This window comes from Salmo salar, unplaced genomic scaffold (assembly GCF_965601325.2).
Source record: "Salmo salar unplaced genomic scaffold, fSalSal1 ptg000686l, whole genome shotgun sequence".
Taxonomy (NCBI): Eukaryota; Metazoa; Chordata; class Actinopteri; order Salmoniformes; family Salmonidae; genus Salmo; species Salmo salar.
The window spans coordinates 59,593-81,200 of NW_027675463.1; the positions used below are offsets into that span (position 1 = coordinate 59,593).

At 40.1% G+C, this 21,608-nt stretch overlaps 2 protein-coding genes across 2 annotated transcripts; one reads left to right on the top strand and one right to left on the bottom strand.

Annotated features, from left to right (window-relative positions):
- Nucleotides 1-1,476: 1,476 nt before the first annotated feature.
- LOC145877103 (uncharacterized) lies at nucleotides 1,477-3,381 on the bottom strand. The gene has a single exon (XM_082972398.1). It carries the CDS (start codon nucleotides 3,206-3,208, stop codon nucleotides 2,231-2,233), a length of 978 nt encoding a protein of 325 aa, XP_082828524.1. The 5' UTR covers nucleotides 3,209-3,381; the 3' UTR covers nucleotides 1,477-2,230.
- Nucleotides 3,382-13,155: 9,774 nt separating this feature from the next.
- Nucleotides 13,156-19,845, top strand: LOC145877088 (uncharacterized). The gene is made up of 2 exons (XM_082972386.1): nucleotides 13,156-13,159; nucleotides 18,902-19,845. Exons 1-2 carry the CDS (start codon nucleotides 13,156-13,158, stop codon nucleotides 19,810-19,812), a joined length of 915 nt encoding a protein of 304 aa, XP_082828512.1. The 3' UTR covers nucleotides 19,813-19,845.
- Nucleotides 19,846-21,608: the final 1,763 nt, after the last annotated feature.

Here is a 21,608-nt window from a genome sequence, read left to right on the forward strand (position 1 = left end):
TGAATGGAAAAAAGTTTGTTTTGATTCTTACGCTGATGAGACAGCACACATTTTTTGAAAGGTTTTAGATTTGTTAAACAAGGATTGTTGTACTAAATTTATGCTACAGGTTGAAATGATTTGATTGCTGGAAAGAGGTTATGGGTTTGTTTATTGTTTACTGTTTATTTTTGGTGTTGTTTTCACTTAATTAAACATTGTATTATCTGATGTGTTTGAGTAGGATTCTTTCCTCCAGGACGGATGAAAGTCAACTGAAGTATTAAAGGCGACATGGGAGAACACGTCTCAAACTACATTTTATTAAATGCCTGGGATTAAATATTGCTGAACAATCCAAAGGTGGAAAAAGCTATCACATATTTGTTGGACATTGGTCTAGTAATGATACCAGGATAATTGTGTCTAAGGGTCAATTAAGCATGCATATACAATTGATGCAGATTAAAACTAATAATTAATGATGAGGGAGTACAGTGGAATTATCATTAGGTTTTGTTTGTAGTTAACTTTTGGGTTTCTGAATCAGTTGTATAATGAATGCTAACGAAGTGTTTTGTGTTTGTCTTTGGGAAAATGGGGATTTCATTGTCTCTCTTTGGAATGTTTCCTGGGGCTATAATCTTGGGTGAGTGAGATTGAGGCTGTAAACTACCAAAATGGAAAAGGCCTGGACATGTTTTGTTTGTTTTTACTTTAGGGTTTGATAATACCCACACACAACACTGTCATGACGTTGGCCTGTGGGTAAGGTTTATGACCCCCCCCCCCCCCCCCCATAAATACCTTTCTCTCTTCCCCTCTCTGAATCTACTGAAGGACCTGAATAGACTGTGTTAAATATAGAGGTTTATGACCCCCCCCCCATAAACATATTTCTAAATATATATTTTTCTACAACCTTATTTTTTGAAAAACTCACTAGCTTCTAGAACTCTCATCACCCCAATCAGGAACCAAGTCGTCCAAAAGAGGAAAACACAAATCTTTTTAACTGCCCACCCTTGAGACAATCAGAAACCAAGTTGTCCTTACCACAGACATGTCTGATTTCAAGAGGAAACTCCTGCAAACATCCGTAGTAACTTTCCACCTCACTGCGGAGCTTCTCTCCCTTTTCAGGGTTCACTAGATAGGCATGTTGTTGGATCGGGGTCCAGTCCCCAATGTCATGCTCCAGTACATTTGGGTTGGCACATCTGAGAATGAACCCTGATATTCTAAAAGCAGGGCAACAATGTCAATATAATTGTACCAAAAACCCAAAAATTGTCAGTTGGTTGCATAAATAATTATCAGTACTAAATGTTACATGTAAATATGAAATATTTGATTGTCTTATTTTCAATGACATGTTGCTAGGTGGGATATCCCCAATGTCAAAACACAGTTTAAACGTGTCCAAATCATTAACCAATATGCGGAAACAGTTTGTGATAAATTGAAAACATAAAATGTGCTATATACACAAGCATCTGCCACAATAATCATATTACTTGTATTTTTTAAAACAAGCACCTTATAAAATGCACAAGCACCAAAAACGCTGTTGTTTTGACAAGTAGCTATAAATCACTGATATCGATTAGGGGGGAAATCAGGTTGTTCGTGCTGTTGAAACTAACACAACTAAAAAACACATGGAAATGGAGATATATTTTACCTCACTGGTTAGAGGACAACCTGCAGAAGACAGTCAGCTACATTTTGGAGTGATGCATTTAAATGTAGGGTCCCTAAACAAAGGAACTTATTTGTCATCACTCATCGCTAAAATCAATTGTGCGAGAGGAGGGAGATGAGGTTGCACGTCCTGTTAAAACTAACAGCTCAAAAACCACACGGAATCTGGGAATAATGTGTACATCCCTGGTTAGAGGACAACTTGTAGAAAACAGCCAGATACATTTTGAAGTGTTGCATTTTGATTGAAGTGGGTCACCAACGTGGTAAGTGTAACAGAGCTCTTTTTGTGTTAGTCACTTTTTGTTAAATCTCATAAATAGTAACTCTTCCATTTCAGAGCCTGGATTTTCCCCCTGAGGCTAATATCCATATCATGTTGAAATCAATAGAACAGGGGACAAACGTTTAGGGTTCTACATTGTGACATCATTAAAATACTCCTTCTACAATGTTTAAACATTCTACATTGTGAGATTTCATTTCATTGATATCATGAAACAATTCCATGTATTTTCTGATGTTTGATCAGAGATCTTTAATCAGATTATCTCTGGTCACAGCTATAAGATTTCTCTCCTGTGTGTGTTCTCTGGTGTACTGTCAGACCGCTAGATGAAACAAAACTCTTCCCACATTGACCACAGATATAAGATTTCTCTCCTGTGTGTGTTCTCTGGTGTAAAGTCAGCTGGCCAGATGAAACAAAACTCTTCCCACATTGATCACAGCTATAAGGTTTCTCTCCTGTGTGTGTTCTCTGGTGTAAAGTCAGCTGGCCAGATGAAATAAAACTCTTCCCACATTGACCACAGATATAAGGTTTCTCTCCTGTGTGTGTTCTCTGGTGTACAGTCAGAGAGCCAGATGTAGTAAAACTCTTCCTACAATGATCACAGCTATAACATTTCGCTCCTGTGTGTATTCTCTGGTGCACTCTCAGAGTTTCAGATTGACTAAAACTCTTCCCACATTGATCACAGATATAAGGTTTCTCTCCTGTGTGTGTTCTCTGGTGTACAGTCAGAGAGCTAGATATAGTAAAACTCTTCCCACATTGATCACAGCTATAAGGTTTCTCTCCTGTGTGTATTCTCTGGTGCACTCTCAGAGTTTCAGATTGACTAAAACTCTTCCCACATTGATCACAGCTATAAGATTTCTCTCCTGTGTGTATTCTCTGGTGCACTCTCAGAGTTTCAGATTGACTAAAACTCTTCCCACATTGATCACAGCTATAAGATTTCTCTCCTGTGTGTATTCTCTGGTGCACTCTCAGAGTTTCAGATTGACTAAAACTCTTCCCACATTGATCACAGCTATAAGATTTCTCTCCTGTGTGTATTCTCTGGTGCACTCTCAGAGTTTCAGATTGACTAAAACTCTTCCCACATTGATCACAGATATAAGGTTTCTCTCCTGTGTGTGTTCTCTGGTGTGATACCAGATGGCAAGATTGACCAAAACTCTTCCCACATTGATCACAGCTGTAAGATCTCTCTCCTGTGTGTGTTCTCTGATGCATTTTAATGCCTGATGAGGTGAATCTCTTCCCACAGTCAGAGCAGCAGTGAGTTCTCTTCCCTGTGTGTCTCTGCTGGTGTTTATTGAGGTGTTCTGATCTGGAGAGACTCTTCTCTGCCTCTTCAGCATCATGAGGTTGTTGAGGCTCCCCAGAGGATCCACGATAGTGAAGTTTCTCTCCTGTGTGAACAATAAAGTCAGACAGATGATTAAAGGCCCACAACAGCGGTAATCCACTGTAAAAGGTGATGCCAACAGTGTAGCCATGATGTTGGACAACAATTGACGTCTGTCATGAATGTTAAAATTATTTGACAATTGTCTTAAAATGAGCAAGAATAGTCATATTTTGTCTTGTTTTCACATTAGCAGTAACATAGATGATTGTAGGCTAGAAATAAGTTATTCATGTTGTTGAAACTCTAAGCAGTGTGCCAGACAACTTTTGGTCTCCAATATAGGCCCCTTTCTGTGTTTGCTAAAATTGCAGCACGAGGGCAATTTGATTGCAGAAACTCCTCCCTGCTAATGAAGAAACCGATAGTTATGGATGTAGTATATCTGTCAGGAGCAAAAATGGTGAGCAAAGATTTTAGTTTTTCACAATGTATTCTGAATGTGAATGGGGGAAAGTCGGGGGAGTAACCTCCATTTCCAGGTTGATGATGAGTTCATTTCACACTACTTTGGATTATAATTGTAAGGCTCGTTTGAATGTAATGTTTAATATAATATTTGCTACAGTATTATGAATTGTGTGTAATTATTAAAGAATCGTGTTAATGACAGTATCCATTTGGGTGTTGTCAATAAAGTTAAGATTTTATTTTTTATTTAACCAGGTAGGCCAGTCGAGAACAAGTTCTCATTTACAACTGCGACCTGGCCAAGATAAAGCAAAGCACTGCGACGAAAAAACAACAGAGTTACACGTGGGATAAACAAAAGTACAGTCAATAACACAATAGAAAAATCTGGAGTACGGAGGAAAAGCAATAAATAGGCCATAGTAGCGAAGTAATTACAATTTAACCTCTCTAGGGTCGGCGGGACGAAATCGTCCCACCTACTCAACAGCCAGTTGAATCCCGTGGCGCGTTATTCAAATACCTTAGAAATGCTATTACTTCAATTTCTCAAACATATGACTATTTTACACCATTTTAAAGACAAGACTCTCGTTAATCTAACCACACTGTCCGATTTCAAAAAGGCTTTACAACGAAAGCAAAACATTAGATTATGTCAGCAGAGTACCCAGCCAGAAATAATCAGACACCCATTTTCAAGCAAGCATATAATGTCACATAAACCCAAACCACAGCTAAATGCAGCACTAACCTTTGATGATCTTCATCAGATGACAACCCTAGGACATTATGTTATACAATACATGCATGTTTTGTTCAATCAAGTTCATATTTATATCAAAAACCAGCTTTTTACATTAGCATGTGACGTTCAGAACTAGCAAACTTCTGGTGAATTTACTAAATTACTCACAAAAAACATAACAATTATTTTAAGAATTATAGATATGCACTCGCTATGTCCGATTTTAAAATAGCTTTTTGGTGAAAGCACATTTTGCAATATTCTCAGTAGATAGCCCGGCATCACAGGGCTAGCTATTTAGACACCCACCAAGTTTAGCACTCACCAAAATCAGATTTACTATAAGAAAAATGTTATTACCTTTGGTGTTCTTCGTCAGAATGCACTCCCAGGACTTCTAGTTCAATAACAAATGTTGGTTTGGTTCAAAATAATCCATAGTTATGTCCAAATATCCTCTGTTTTGTTCATGCGTTCAAGACACTATCCGAATGGTAAAGAAGGGTGACGCGCACGACGCATTTCGTGACAAAAAAATTCAAAATATTCCATTACCGTACTTCGAAGCATGTCAACCGCTGTTTAAAATCAATTTTTATGCCATTTTTCTCGTAAAAAAAGTGATAATATTCCAACCGGGAAAGCGTGTTTAGGTTCAAAGACGAAAGAAAATAAAACATGGGGTCGCCTCGTGCACACGCCTCAGTCAGATTGTCCTCTGATAGAGCACTTGCCAAAAGCGCTAATGTTTTTCAGCCAGTGGCTGGAATTACATCATTCAGCTTTTTCCCGCCTTCTGAAAGCCTATGGGAGCCGTAGGAAGTGTCACGTCACAGCAAAGATCCTCAGTCTTCAATAAACAGAGTCAAGAAGCTCAAGGAATGGTCAGACAGGCCACTTCCTGTACAGAATCTTCTCAGGTTTTTGCCTGCCATATGTGTTCTGTTATACTCACAGACACCATTCAAACAGTTTTAGAAACTTTAGGGTGTTTTCTATCCAAAGCCAATAATTATATGCATATTCTAGTTTCTGGGCAGTAGTAATAACCAGATTAAATCGGGTACGTTTTTTTATCCGGCCGTGTAAATACTGCCCCCTACCCCCAACAGGTTAACAAATTAACACTGAAGTGATGGATGTGCAGATGATGATGTGCAAGTAGAAATACTGATGTGCAAAAGAGCAGAAAAAGTAAATAAAAACATGGGGATGAGGTAGGCAGTTTGATGGGCTATTTACAGATGGGCTGTGTACAGCTGCAGCGATCGGTAAGCTGCTCGGATAGCTGATGCTTAAAGTTAATGAGGGAGATATAAGTCTCCAACTTTAGCGATTTTTGCAATTCGTTCCAGTCATTGGCAGCAGAGAACTGGAAGGAAATGCGGCCAAAGGAGGTGTTAGCTTTGGGGACGACCAGTGAGATATACCTTCTGGAGCGCGTGCTACGGGTGGGTGTTGCTATGGTGACCAGTGAGCTGAGTTAAGGCGGCCTAGCAAAGTCTTATAGATGACCTGGAGCCAGTGGGTTTGGCGACGAATATGTAGCGAGGGCCAGCCGACGAGAGCATACAGGTCCCAGTGGTGGGTGGTATATGGGGCTTTGGTGACAAAACGGATGGCACTGTGATAGACTGCATCCAGTTTGCTGAGTAGAGTGTTGGAGGCTATTTTGAAAATGACATCGCCAAAGTCAAGGATCGGTAGGATAGTCAGTTTTACGAGGGTATGTTTGGCAGCGTAAGTGAAAGAGGACTTGTTGCGAAATAGGAAGCCGATTCTAGATTAAATTTTGGATTGGAAATGCTTAATATTAGCCTGGAAGGAGAGTTTACAGTCTAGCAAGACACCTAGGTATTTATAGTTGTCCACATATTCTAAGTCAGAAACGTCCAGAGTAGTGATGCTGGACGGGCGGGTGCGGGCAGCGATCGGTTGAAGAGCATACATTTAGTTCTACTAGCGTTTAAGAGCAGTTGGAGGCCATGGAAGGAGTGTTGTACGGCATTGAAGCTCGTTTGGAGGTTTGCAAACACAGTGTCCAAAGAAGGGCCAGATGTAAACAGAATGGTGTCTTCTGCGTAGAGGTGGATCAAAGAATCACCTGCAGCAAGAGCAACATCGTTGGTATATACAGAGAAAAGAGTCGGTCTGAGAATTGAACCCTGTGGTACCCCCATAGAGACTGCCAGAGGTCCGGACAACAGGCCCTCCGATTTGACACACTGAACTCTGTCTGAGAAGTAGTTGGTGAACCAGGCAAGTCAGTCATTTGAGAAACCAAGGCTATTGAGTCTGCCGATAAGAATACGGTGATTGACAGAGTCGAAAGCCTTGGCCAGGTTGATGAAGACGGCTGCACAGTACTGTCTTTTATCGATGGCGGTTATGATATCGTTTAGTACCTTGAGCGTGGCTGAGGTGCACCTGTGACCAGCTCGGAAACTGGATTGCACAGCGGAGAAGGTACGGTGGGATTCAAAATGGTCAGTGTTCTGTTTGTTAACTTGACTTTCGAAGACTTTAGAAAGGCAGGGCAGGATGGATACAGGTCAGTAACAGTTTGGGTCTAGAGTGTCACCCCCTTTGAAGAGGGGGATGACCACGGAAGCGTTCCAATCTTTAGGAATCTCGGACGATACGAAAGAGAGGTTGAACAGACTAGTAATAGGGGTTGCCACAATGGCGGTGGATAATTTTTGAAAGAGAGGGTCCAGATTGTAAAGCCCAGCTGATTTGTACGGGTCCAAGTTTTGCAACTCTTTCAGAACATCAGCTATCTGAATTTGGGTGAAGGAGAAGCTGGGGAGGCTTGGGGAAGTAACTGCGGGGGGTGGGGAGCTGTTAGTGCAGTACGCCACAGGATGTTATTGTGCTGGTCGAGGGCAGTCAGGTCTGGAGTGAACCAAGGGCTATATCTGTTCTTAGTTCTACATTTTTTGAAAGGGGCATGCTTATTTAAGGTGGTGAGGAAATTATAATTAAAGAACAAGCAGGCATCCTCTACTGACGGGATGAGGTCAATATCCTTCCAGGAGACCAGGGCCAGGTTGATTAGAAACGCCTGCTTGCAGAAGTGCTTTAGGGAGCGTTTGACAGTGATGAGGGGTGGTCGTTTGACCGCGGACCCATAACGGATGCAGGCAATGAGGCATTGATCACTGAGATACTGATTGAAAACAGCAGAGGTGTATTTGGAGGGCAAGTTGGTCAGGATAATATCTATGAGGCTGCCCATGTTTACGGATTTAGGGTTGTACCTGGTAGGTTCTTTGATAATCTGTGTGAGATTGAGGGCATCTAGCTTGGATTGTAGGATGGCCGGGGTGTTAAGGATATCCCAGTTTAGGTCACCTAACAGAACGAACTCTGAAGATAGATGGGGGCCAACCAATTCACATATGGTGTCCAGGGTACAGCTGGGAGCTGAGGGGGGTCTGTTAACAGGCGGCAACAGTGAGACTTATTTCTGGAGAGATTAATTTTTTTAATTAGAAGCTCGAACTGTTTGGGCATAGACCTGGAAAGTATGATAGAACTCCGCAGGCCATCTCTGCAGTAGATTGCAACTCCTCCCCCTTTGGCAGTTCTATCTTCACGGAAAATGTTGTAGCTGGGGATGGAAATTTCAGAATTTTTGGTGGCTTTCCAAAGCCAGGATTCAGACACGGCAAAGACATCAAGGTTGGTGGAGTGTGCTAAAGCAGTGAGTAAAACAAACTTAGGGAGGAGGCTCTGATGTTAACATGCATGAAACCAAGGCTTGTTCGATTACAGAAGTCAACAAATGAGAGCGCCTGGGGACACACAGGGCCTGGGTTAACCTCTACATCACCCGAGGAACAGAGGAGTAGGATGAGGGTACGGCTAAAGGCTATCTGAACTGGTCATCTAATGCGTTGTGAACAGAGAATAAAAGGAGCAGAATTCTGGGCGTGGTAGGATAGATTCAAGGCATAATGTACAGACAGGGGTATGGTAGGGTGCGGGTACAGTGGAGGTAAACCTAGGCGTTGAGTGATGATAAGAGAGGTTGCATCTCTGGAGGCACCAGTTATGCTAGGTGAGGTCACCGCATGTGTGGGAGGTGGGACAAAAGAGTTCTCCGAGGCATGTTGAGTGGGACTAGGGGCTCCGCAGTAAAATAAAACAAAAGTATACAAGGCATATTGACATTAGAGAGACAAAGCGAGGCATAAAGCAATCACAGGTGTTGATTGGGAGAGCTAGCTAAGACAACAACGGGTAAGACAACAGTTAATCAGCTAAGCCAACAACAACAGGTAAAATGGCGATGAATGGGCAGAGAGAGTCAGTTAACTACACACAGGGCCTGAGTTCGAGGCTGGGGCCGACAGATAATTAATCACGGAACTCCGTTTTGTTTAACAGTACAGCAGGCATCAGCTATGTAGCCAAGTGATCATAGGGTCCAGTGAACAGCAATATATGAACCAGGGAAGCCGTTAGGTAGTCGTTACTATGCTAGCCGGGAGACGCGCCTGGCTTGATGCTAACTGGTGCTAGCTTCGGGACAAGGGTGTTAGCCACTATAGCCACTCCGGTGCAAAGGTCCAGAGCTTACGGCAGGAATCCGGTGATATAGTGGCTTCTAGTTGTGTTAGTGAAGAGTCTAGGAGGCATCAGCTGTGTAGCCGAGTGATCATAGAGTCCACTGAGCAGGCCGGGAGATGGGCTGGGCCACTCGGTAGCAGCTAGCTAGCTGCGATTATCCGGTGTAATGGTCCGCTAGCAGTGGCTAACAATGACTAAATAGCTAGTAGCTAATTAGCTGGTTAGCTTCTGATGGCTAGCTGCTGATGGAGTTTCTAGATATAATGTCTAAAAAAATAGCAGATCCGTATCACATTGGGTGAGGCGGGTTGCCAGAAGGAATATTTAATTTAAAAATGGAAAAAGAGATTGAAATATATTGCAATATACATTTGAAGTCGGAAGTTTTCATAAACCTTAGCCAAATACATTTAAGCTACATCTTTCACAATTCCTGACATTTAATCCTAGTAAATATTCCCTGTCTTAGCTCAGTTAGGTTCACCACTTTATTTTAAGAATGTGTAATGTCAGAATAATAGTAGAGAATTATTTATTTCAGGTTTTATTTCTTTCATCACATTCCCAGTGGGTGAGAAGTAGGAAATACATTCAATTAGTATTTGGTAGCATTGCCTTTAAATTGTTTAACTTGGGTCAAACGTTTTGGGTAGCCTTCCACAAGTTTCCCACAATAAGTTGGGTGAATTTTGGCCCATTCCTCCTGACAGAGCTGGTGTAACTGAGTCAGAATGTAGGCCTTATAGCTCGCACACACTTTTTCAGTTCTGCCCAAAACATTTCTATAGGGTTGAGGTCAGGACTTTGTGATGGTCACTCCAATACCTTGACTTTGTTGTCCTTAAGCCATTTTGCCTCAACTTTGGAAGTATGCTTGGGGTCATTGTCCATCTGGATGAATCATTTTCGACCAAGATTTAACTTCCTGACTGATGTCTTGAGATGTTGCTTCAATATATCCACATGATTTTCCTCCCTCATGATGCCATCTATTTTGTGAAGTGCACCAGTCCCTCCTGCAGCAAAGCACTACCACAAAATTGTTATACATTTTGTCAACGTTTATGAGTTCTTCTGTAAATTAATGTGCCCATTCACCGATAGTTATGGGGAGAAAACATTTTCTGAACGTCATGCGCCAATGTAAAAATTGGGTTTTTGGATATAAATATGAACTTGATCGAACAAAAAATGCATGTATTGTGTAACATGATGTCCTAGGAGTGTCATCTGATGAAGATTGTCAAAGGTTAGTGCTTAATTTTAGCTGTATATCTAGTTTTGTGATGGCTATCCGTGCTTGGAAAATGGCTTTTTTTTGTTGCTAAGGTGCTATCCTACAATAATCTAATGTTTTGCTTTCACCGTAAAGCCTTTTTGAAATCGGACAATGTGGTTGGATTAACGAGTAGAGTATCTTTAAAATGCCGTATAATACTTGAATTTAAATTTTGAGAATTTTTTGGGGGGAATTTTGCGCCGTGCTATCTCACTGGTTGTTGTCCAACCAATCCCGTTAACCTCTCTAGGGTATGTGGGACGAAATCGTCCCACCTACTCAACAGCCAGTGGAATCCCGTGGCGCGTTATTCAAATACCTTAGAAATGCTATTACTTCAATTTCTCAAACATATGACTATTTTACACCAATTTAAAGACAAGACTCTCGTTAATCTAACCACACTGTCCGATTTCAAAAAGGCTTTACAAAGAAAGCAAAACATTAGATTATGTCAGCAGAGTACCCAGCCAGAAATAATTAGACACCCATTTTTCAAGCTAGCATATAATGTCACATGAACCCAAACCACAGCTAAATGCAGCACTAACCTTTGATGATCTTCATCAGGTGACACTCCTAGGACATTATGTTATACAATACATGCATGTTTTGTTCAATCAAGTTCATATTTATATCAAAAACCAGCTTTTTATATTAGCATGTGACGTTCAGAACTAGCATACCCACCGCAAACTTCCGGTGAATTTACTCAATTACTCACGATAAACGTTCACAAAAAACATAACAATTATTTTAAGAATTATAGATACAAAACTCCTTTATGCAATCGCTATGTCCGATTTTAAAATAGCTTTTCGGCAAAAGCACATTTTGCAATATTCTGAGTAGATAGCTCGCCGTCACGGGCTAGCTATTTTGACACCCACCAAGTTTGGCCCTCACCAAACTCAGATTTACAATTAGAAAAATGTGATTACCTTTGCTGTTCTTCGTCAGAATGCACTCCCAGGACTTCTACTTCAATAACAAATGTTGGTTTGGTTCAAAATAATCCATAGTTATATCCAAATAGCGGCGTTTTGTTCGTGCGTTCAAGACACTATCCAAGGGTAATGAAGGGTTACACGGCCGACGCGTTTCGTGACAAAAAAAAATCTAAATATTCCATTACCGTACTTCGAAGCATGTCAACCGCTGTTTAAAATCAATTTTTATGCTATTTTTCTCGTAAAAAAGCGATAGTATTCCGACCGGGAGTCGTTGTTTTCGTTCAAAGACGAAATAATAAAAACATGGGGTCGCCTCGTGCACGCGCCTCCAGTCTCTGTTCTCTGATCGACCACTATCAAAATGCGCTAATGTTTTTCAGCCAGGGCCTGCAAAGCCACCATTCAGCTTTTTGCCGCCTTCTGAGTGCCTATGGGAGCCGTAGGAAGTGTCACGTAACAGCAGAGATCCCCTGTTTTGGATAGAGATGATCAAGAAGGCCAAGAAATGATCAGACAGGGTACTTCCTGTACAGAATCTTCTCAGGTTTTGGCCTGCCAAATGAGTTCTGTTATACTCACAGACACCATTCAAACAGTTTTAGAAACTTTAGGGTGTTTTCTATCCAAATCAAACAATTATATGCATATTCTAGTTACTAGGCAGGAGTAGTAACCAGATTAAATCGGGTACGTTTTTTATCCGGCTGTGCAAATACTGCCCCCTATCCCCAACAGGTTAAGCACCAGCTGTTAGAGCAGCTCACAGATCACTGCACCTGTACATAGCCCATCTATAATTTAGCCCAAACAACTACCGCTTCCCCTACTGTATTAATTTATTTATTTTGCTCCTTTGCACCCCATTATTTCTATTTCTACTTTGCACTTTCTTCCACTACAAATCTACCATTCCAGTGTTTTACTTGCTATATTGTATTTACTTCACCACCATGGCATTTTTTGCCTTACCTCCCTTATCTCACCTCATTTGCTCACATTGTATATAGACTTCTTTTTCTACTGTATGTTTGTTTTACTCCATGTGTAACTCTGTGTTGTTGTATGTTGTCGAACTGCTTTGCTTTATCTTGGCCAGGTCGCAATTGTAAATGAGAACTTGTTCTCAACTAGTCTACCTGGTTAAATAAATGACTTGTTCTCAACTAGCCTACCTGGTTAATTAAAGGACTTGTTTTCAACTAGCCTACCTGGCTAATTAAAGGACTTGTTCTCAACTAGCCAACCTGGTTAATTAAAGGACTTGTTCTCAACTAGCCTACCTGGTTTAATAAAGGACTTGTTCTCAACTAGCCTACCTGGTTAAATAAAGGTGAAATAAATATAATGTCTCATCAGAGTAGGAGCTCTGACCTAGGAACAGATCCCACCTGTCCATCTAAAACTGATCTGAGACCAGCCTTCCTACTGAGACGCTTGATAAGAGTAGGAGCTCTGACCTAGGAACAGATCCCACCTGTCCATCTAAAACTGATCTGAGACCAGCCTTCCTACTGAGACGGTTGATAAGAGTAGGAGCTCTGACCTAGGAACAGATCTTACCTGTCCATCTAAAACTGATCTGAGACCAGCCTTCCTACTGAGACGGTTGATAAGAGTAGGAGCTCTGACCTAGGAACAGATCCCACCTGTCCATCTAAAACTGATCTGAGACCAGCCTTCCTACTGAGACGCTTGATAAATACAGCCTTCGGATGGGATTCCTTCTTCTACATGTCAGATGTTCTACAACAATAGATTTATGTCTGGATGAATGGCCGTGTTTGAGAGCATCAAAACTGATGTACCATGGGTAAATTGCGACTGACTGATGTACAAATAATATCGAGCAGTTATACACACGATGCAAGGTGATCAGTCAGTTGACTCAACTTTAAAAAATAAAAAAGTCGGCCGCCATGTCGAACGAACCCAACGTTAATCAACACAGTATGGACCCAACAGACCCATCAGAACAGGGTTTCCTGACCCTCTACTCAGGGACCAGAACCCAACGTTAATCAACACAGTATGGACCCAACAGACCCATCAGAACAGGGTTTCCTGACCCTCTACTCAGGGACCAGAACCAAATGTTAATCAACACAGTATGGACCCAACAGACTGGTTAAATAAAGGTGAAATAAAAAATAAATAAAATAAAAGATCAATGTCCCTGTTTTATAAGATAGTACTCACTGTATTTACTGGTGTTAATCAGATCAATGTCCCTGTTTTATTAGATAGTACTCACTGTATTTACTTGTGTTAATCAGATCAATGTCCCTGTTTTATAAGATAGTACTCACTGTATTTACTGGTGTTAATCAGATCAATGTCCCTGTTTTATTAGATAGTACTCACTGTATTTACTGGTGTTAATCAGATCAATGTCCCTGTTTTATTAGATAGTACTCACTGTATTTACTGGTGTTAATCAGATCAATGTCCCTGTTTTATTAGATAGTACTCACTGTATTTACTGGTGTTAATCAGATCAATGTCCCTGTTTTATTAGATAGTACTCACTGTATTTACTGGTGTTAATCAGTTCTCCAGTCTTCTCTTCTTCGTCCTCCTCTAATGTGACAGTAATCTCCCCCTCTTCATCTTTCATTCCAAAAACGTCTTCATCTTCTTTCACTTCATCCTCCACTCCAAAAACTGCATCTTCCTCCTCTTCTTTCACAGTAATATCCTCCTCTTCTTTCACTGAAACGTCTTTCTCTTCTTCTTCTTTCACGGTAACAGCCTCACCCTCTACTTGTTTTTGTATTGTAACAGCCTCCTCTTCCTCCTCCTCCTCCTCTTTCACCAGAGCGTCTTTCTCCGTCCAGCAGACCTCCGCTTCTTTAACAGGAGGAGAGTAGCTTAGTGAACTCATGGTCGGAGATGTTAGCTAGAGATAATAGCTAGTTAGCATTAGCGACTAGACTAGTGCTAACTTAACCAGCCAGCTAGTTGACTTACAACGTAAATATTAAATTAAATGGGGTAGCTAGTTGTTTCCACATAAGTATGTTTGAATCATAGTGGCAATTAAACCACGAAATTGTCTAAAGAACTTGAATGTTCCGACTTTGTCGGCTAGCGAGCTACCGAGGTGGCTGCAGTTGTTGAAGAAGCGTTCCGTCCACTAGATTATACGTCACACTAGAAACATCGCCTGAAAGACACATATCGCCATCTGCTGTCTGGAGGGAGGAAACGCAGTTGAGGAGGGAAAACTATTTTTATTCTTCATTGAATTATAATATTATAAAGCAGTTTAGGGAAACGGTTTTTTTCTCTCCATTAAATATGAATATTATATCAACAAGTACAAAGAGCAACAAGTGTTTGATTAGTTCAGATTTTTTATGAGAATTTAAAACAAACTCTACATCTACTCCACATCTGTATTTCTGATTCAGTCAAATAACTAGATATCAAAATAAGCACCTAGTTATTGGTACCCTTGATAATGATGAGCAAAAATTACTGTATGAAATAAATAAATTAACTTTACCCACTACCAGGATATTTTAGCCCAAAACCTGGTTACCTCTCTGCTAGGAGGCTGAAACTTGGCCATAAGTGGATCTTCCAGCAAGACACATCAACATCCATGAAGAAATGGTTAATTGGGCACAAAATCAACATTTTCAATGGCCATCTCAGTCTTCGGACTTGAACTCCATTGAAAACCTGTGGTTTGAATTGAACAGGGCAGTCCATAAGACAGACTAAATAAAACAAGGACATGGAGAGATTCTGTATGGAGGAATGGCTTGTTCGACATTGCAAGCGACTGCCGATTGACTGATCTACAAATTCCCTGTTGCTGCTGTTGAAAGAAGCGTTCCGTCCACTACATTATACGTCACACTAGCATCGCCTTAAAGCCCCACATGATGTATTGTTACACCATGTAGGAGCAGTATAGACCTAGTCTGTTCATTATATACATCTACATGATGTATTGTTACACCATGTAGGAGCAGTATAGACCTAGTCTGTTCATTATAGACATCTACATGATGTATTGTTACACCATGTAGGAGCAGTATAGACCTAGTCTGTTCATTATATACATCTACATGATGTATTGTTACACCATGTAGCAGCAGTATGGAGGTACAGTGGGGGACAAAATTGTTGACACTCTTGATAAAGATGAGCAAAAACGACTCTATAAAAAAAATTCAAATACTGAGCTATATTGTGTCAAAAATACAGGGAAATGATTTTATACTAATACAATAGCTCAGAGAAAGATATATAGTTTAACATGTAATTCTCAAAAGGTAGGGGTCTGAATTATTGCCACCCATGTTTTCAATACTCCAGCACCTTCCCCTTGGGAGGATAACAACACTGAAATGTTTTATGAGATTAGAGAACACATTGGGTGGGATCTTCAAGCCCAATACCAAACCAATCAGGTGGTTGTTTGATGAAATGAAGCTTCAGACGCCATTGATGACGTGCTGCTGATAAAGTGATACAGGCATCGGTACACTGCTTTGAAGTTTACTGCTTAGCGATTTGGACGCAGGCGTCGTAGCTCCGGTATCAAAAGTAACATCCCTACTGACAACAAGGCAGCAGAGTCTACCGTGCTAATGCGTTCCCACTAGATATCACAACCACACAGTATATGAAAGCATGAGGTGTGGCTGACGTTTACAAGCTGGAGCTAAATACCGAGCTAGCATACAAACTCTGTAGCACATAGTGCATTGTGGGTAGTTTAGAAGATATCCGGAAATAAGTCAAGAAATATGTAACAACGCAAAAACATAACTGTTTGTACTTATAGGGAACCATATCGTGACTACAACTAGCTTACTACGTCTTTAACCACACTGTGTTGTTACACTAGCGAGTAAAAACGAATGCTTCCTATACTTTAACCTTTTGTCTGAAAATTAAAATAAACATTTTACTCAACTGCGTTACCCACTCCAGTCAGCAGATGGCGGTGTGGGAATTTAAGGTAATGCTGTTGGTGTGACGTATAATTTAGTGGACGGAACGCTTCTAACAACAGTTAGTCAGCCACCTCAGTAGCTTGCTAGACAAAATAGCCGAACCAATAAAGCTCATTAGACGCTTTAGTGTATATTAGCCACTGTGTTTTAAACCCACTTCTGTCGTCTAGTTAGTTATCAGATTTAATTTCATATTTGCGGTGTTGTTGTTATTAGTCAGCTAGCGGGCTGGTTAAGTTAGCATTAGCCTAGCTAACTAACATCTCCGACCATGAGTTCACTAAGCTACTCTCCTCCTGATAAAGATGATGTTGTTGTTGAACTGATGTGTGGTGTTAGAGGGGAAATATTCAATAGCTACATCAATATTTTGACTTTTAAATTATTTATTTATGGCCATTGAGTCTTGAAGAATATAACACATGCCTCATGAGCTTAGTTCAACTGTTGTACCCCATCAGAACCCCAAATAAGCTTTTTATACTCCAATGTTTAGAAACAATTTAAATGATAAACAAACACTGTAAACACTCACACTCAAAACATGGTTAAAACTATGTTGATATCATGGATGGTCAGTCCTTGCATCCATAGGTCCGTCTATGAATTTGAGAGTAGTTACATTTCTCCAGCCCCATCATCATCTTATAACCAAAACAGTGGTGGAATTACAGCTTTGTTATTGTTTGAACTGCAGATTAATTGGTTGATTGTGTGGCTTGTTTAAAGGGACAACCTAGTTTTTAAACAGAAACAAAATGGCTGCCCAGAGTCTTGGTTTGGTAAACAGCTGAGGGATGGGGGAAGGAGAAGTGTAACCACTCTCAAATTCATAGAGAAAGCTATTGTAGAAACCGTAACCCAACACCTAGCGACCTCGTCAAGAAGTTCAGACATCTTGGCGTAACAGTTATAAGCTGTTGACTTAACAGTCGCTGGACCCAGGTTTGAGTTCAGCTCAGGACTACCCCCTGAATTCACTACACTCTGAATACAAGGACTGGCTGGCCATAAGGTCAAAATTATAGTTTTAACCAGATTTCAAGGCTATATAGTGCTTGTTTACAAACAGTGGCGTTTTTTCAAGCTTATGTTTTGGTTTCTGATGGGGTAATACAGTTGAAACATTTGAGGCATTTCTAAGTTATATTCTTCAAGAATCAATGGTTATATAGTAAATGGGTCTTTCTATAACTGCCAGTGTAGATTTTCCTGTGGGGGTCAAATTGTTAGAGCTGTTGATAAGTCATTAGCTGTGTTAGAATACTCATACTAACCGTACTATTTGTGATGTTAATTGAGTATATAGTGTGCTTATTGGTCATAGTATGATATAGTTAGTATGCCAAAACCTCCCGGATGTCGTAGTAAATTCGCCATAATATGACGTAAACACGCAGTACGTTAGGGCCCATAATGCATTTCTTCAGGAAATGGGCGTGGCTTCACATCGTTTTCAGATTTGAAGAAAATTGCAGAAAATATGCAGCCGAAGTCCAACGAGAGCCGATACAAATTCATTGCTTTAACTAATTATGACAAATGTTAAGAAAATGTTGAGCAATGTAATAAAATAATTACTTTTCAAATAAGTTACTTTACACGTCATTTTGGCTGACTATTTGCTAGCATGTTATTACAGCAGTATGTACCGGTATGTTAACTAGCTACCTAACGTTAGTTGGCTACTTATACATCAAACTTGCCAGTATATGAACTATATTCTATCTAACTAACTACCCAACGTTTATTGACTTGATTATTCCCGTCATTCTTAGCTTAGCTAAATGGTATAGTCGTTGTGCTTTCTCAATGGACATTCGGGTGCTTTCATAAATTCACTCTGATTGACTATCTACTCTGATTTCTGAGCACTCTCGTCTGAGTACCAGAGTGCAGAATAATGAATTTACTAGCGCTCAACACCCGTTCAATATGTCCAGGTGTCAGTAAACGTAGGCAACAAATGTTTTCCAGCAGCACAGTTACAGTCACCCTGGATAACATGAAAACTGCCTAACAGCTCTGCTAGGGCGAGTAAAATGGTCAGAGTCTCATTTGTGTCTGGAAGTAGCAAAGATAATATTCAGAATACATTGTGAAAAACTAAAATCTTTGCTCACAATTTTTGCTCCAGGCAGATATAGTACATCCATAACTATCGGTTTCCTCATTAGCAGGGAGGAGTTTCTGCAATCAAATTGCCCTCGTGCCACAATTTTAGCAAACACAGAAAGGGGCCTATATTGGAGACCAAAATTCCTCTGGCACACTGCTTAGAGTTTCAACAACATGAATAACTTATTTCTAGCCTACAATCATCGATGTTACTACTAATGTGAAAACAAGACAAAATATGACTATTCTTGCTCATTTTAAGGCAAATTTCAAATAATTGTAACATTCATTACAGACGTCAATTGTTGTCCAACATCATGGCTCCGCTGTTGGCATCACCTTTTACAGTGGATTACCGCTGTTGTGGGCCTTTAATCATCTGTCTGACTTTGTTGTTCACACAGGAGAGATATGGGACTATCGTGGATCCTCTGGGGAGCCTCAACAACCTCTTGATGCTGAAGAGGCAGAGAAGAGTCTCTCCAGATCAGAACACCTCAATAAACACCTGCAGACATCCACAGGGAAGAGAACTCACTGCTGCTCTGACTGTGGGAAGAGATTCACCTCATCAGGCATTAAAATTCATCAGAGAACACACACAGGAGAGAAATCTTATTGCTGTGGTGAATGTGGGAAGAGTTTTACTGACTCTAGTGGTCTGACGAAACACCAGAGAATACACACAGGAGAGAAACCTTATAGCTGTGGTCAATGTGAGAAGAGGTTTGCTGCATCTACCAGTCTGACTCTACATCAGAGAACACACACAGGACAGAAACCTTATATCTGTGGTCAATGTGGGAAGAGTTTTGGTCAATCTTGCCATCTGACTCAACACCAGAGAACACACACAGGAGAGAAATCTTATAGCTGTGATCAATGTGGGAAGAGTTTTGCTGCAACTAGAACTCTGACACTACACCAGAGAAGACACACAGGAGAGAAACCTTATAGCTGTGATCAATGTGGGAAGAGTTTTACTACATCTTTCTATCTGACTAAACACCAGAGAATACACACAGGAGAGAAATCTTATAGCTGTAATCAATGTGGGAAGACTTTTACTCAGTCAACCAACCTGGTATCACATCAGAGAACACACACAGGACAGAAATCTTATAGCTGTGGTGAATGTGGGAAGAGTTTTACTCAGTCAAACAGCCTGGTATCACATCAGAGAACACACACAGGAGAGAAACCTTATAGCTGTGGTGAATGTGGGAAGAGTTTTACTCAGTCAAACAGCCTGGTATCACATCAGAGAACACACACAGGAGAGAAATCTCATAGCTGTAATCAATGTGGGAAGAGATACTCTGATAAAAGATCTCTGATTAAACATCAGAAAATTCATGAAGGAGTTGTTTCATGATATCAGTGAAATAAAATGTAGAATGTTTTAACATTGTAGAAGGAGTATTTTAATGATGTCACAATCTAGAACCCTAAACGTTTGTCCCCTGTTCTATTGATTTCAACATGATATGGATATTAGCCTCAGGGGGAAAATCCAGGCTCTGAATTGGAAGAGTTACTATTGATGTGATTTAACAAAAAGTACTAACACAAAAATAGCTGTGTTACACTTACCACGTTGGTGACACACTGGAATCCAAATGCAACACTTCAAAATGTAGCGAGCTGTTTTATACAAATTGTCCTCTAACCAGGGATGTACACATTATTCCCAGATTCCGTGTGATTTTTGAGCTGTTCGTTTTAACAGGACGTGCAACCTCATCTCCCTCCTGTCGTATAATTGATTTCAACATGATATTAATGAGTGATGACAAATAAGTGTTGTGTTCCTTTATTTAGTGACCCCTACATTTAAATGCATCACTCCAAAATGTATCTGACTGTCTTCTGCAGGTTGTCCTCTAACCAGTGAGGTAAAATATATCTCCCATTTCCATGTGTTTTTTTAGTTGTGTTAGTTTCAACATCATGTACAACCTGATTTCCCCCCTAATTGATATCAGTGATTTATTGCTACTTGTCAAAACAACAGCGTTTTTGGTGCTTGTACAGTTTTATAAGGTGCTTGTTTTAAATAATACAAGTAATATGATTATTGTGACAGATGTTTGTGTATGTATTACATTTTATGTTTAGGTTTTCAATTTATCACAAACTGTTTCTGCATTTGGACTACTGATTTGGACACGTTTAAGCTGTGACATTGGGGATATCTCACCTAGCAAAATGTCGTAGAAAATAAGACTATGCCCGACATACAATATAAGTTTGGTTTTAGTTGAAAGTGAAAGTTGAAAAGAAAACAATTTAATTTCAACATACTTACAGCCTAAACACATAGTCACAGTACAATAATCAATTATATGAACAATCCTACATCACTCCAGTATTTATTTACAACATTCAAGTACTAATTGTCTTTATTCCACTACTGAAGAAGCATGACTCAAATCACCTCATATTTCAAACATTAAGCCTGACAAAAGATACATTTTATGCCTCACCATTAAGTTAATTATTGCTAATACATATTAACAAAGGGGTGTACATTTGGGTTTTATATTTCATGTTTAATATTCATGTAAGATTTAGTAATCATAATTATTTATGCAACCAACTGATAATTTTTGGGTACAATTACATTGACATTGTTGCCCTGCTTTTAGAATATCAGGGTTCATTCCCAGATGTGCCAACCCAAATGTACTAGAACATGACATTGGGGACTGGGCCCCGATCCAACAACATGCCTATCTAGTGAACCCTGAAAAGAGAGAGAAGCTGTGAGGTGGGAAGTTACTACGGATATTGCAGGAGTTTCCTCTTGAAATCAGACATGTTCGTTTTAAGGACAATTTGCTGATTGTTTCACGGGTGGGCAGTTAAAAAGTTTTGTGTTTTGTGTTTAGCCAGTGCGTTGCCATGGATCACAATTTATTATGACTGCATGTTTTTCCGTATTAGAGATGAGTTTTGTTTGGGCCACGTTCCAAGGGGATGAGAGTTCTAGAAGCTAGTGAGTTTTTGGAACACGAGAGTTCTAGAAGCTAGTGAGTTTTAGGAAGACGAGAGTTCTAGAAGCTAGTGAGTTTTAGGATTCTATAGTAAGAAAAAGGATAAAAAAATATTTTGATTGTATATTATTATTTAGAAATGTGTTTTTCTTGTTTTTAATTGTTGACAAGTATC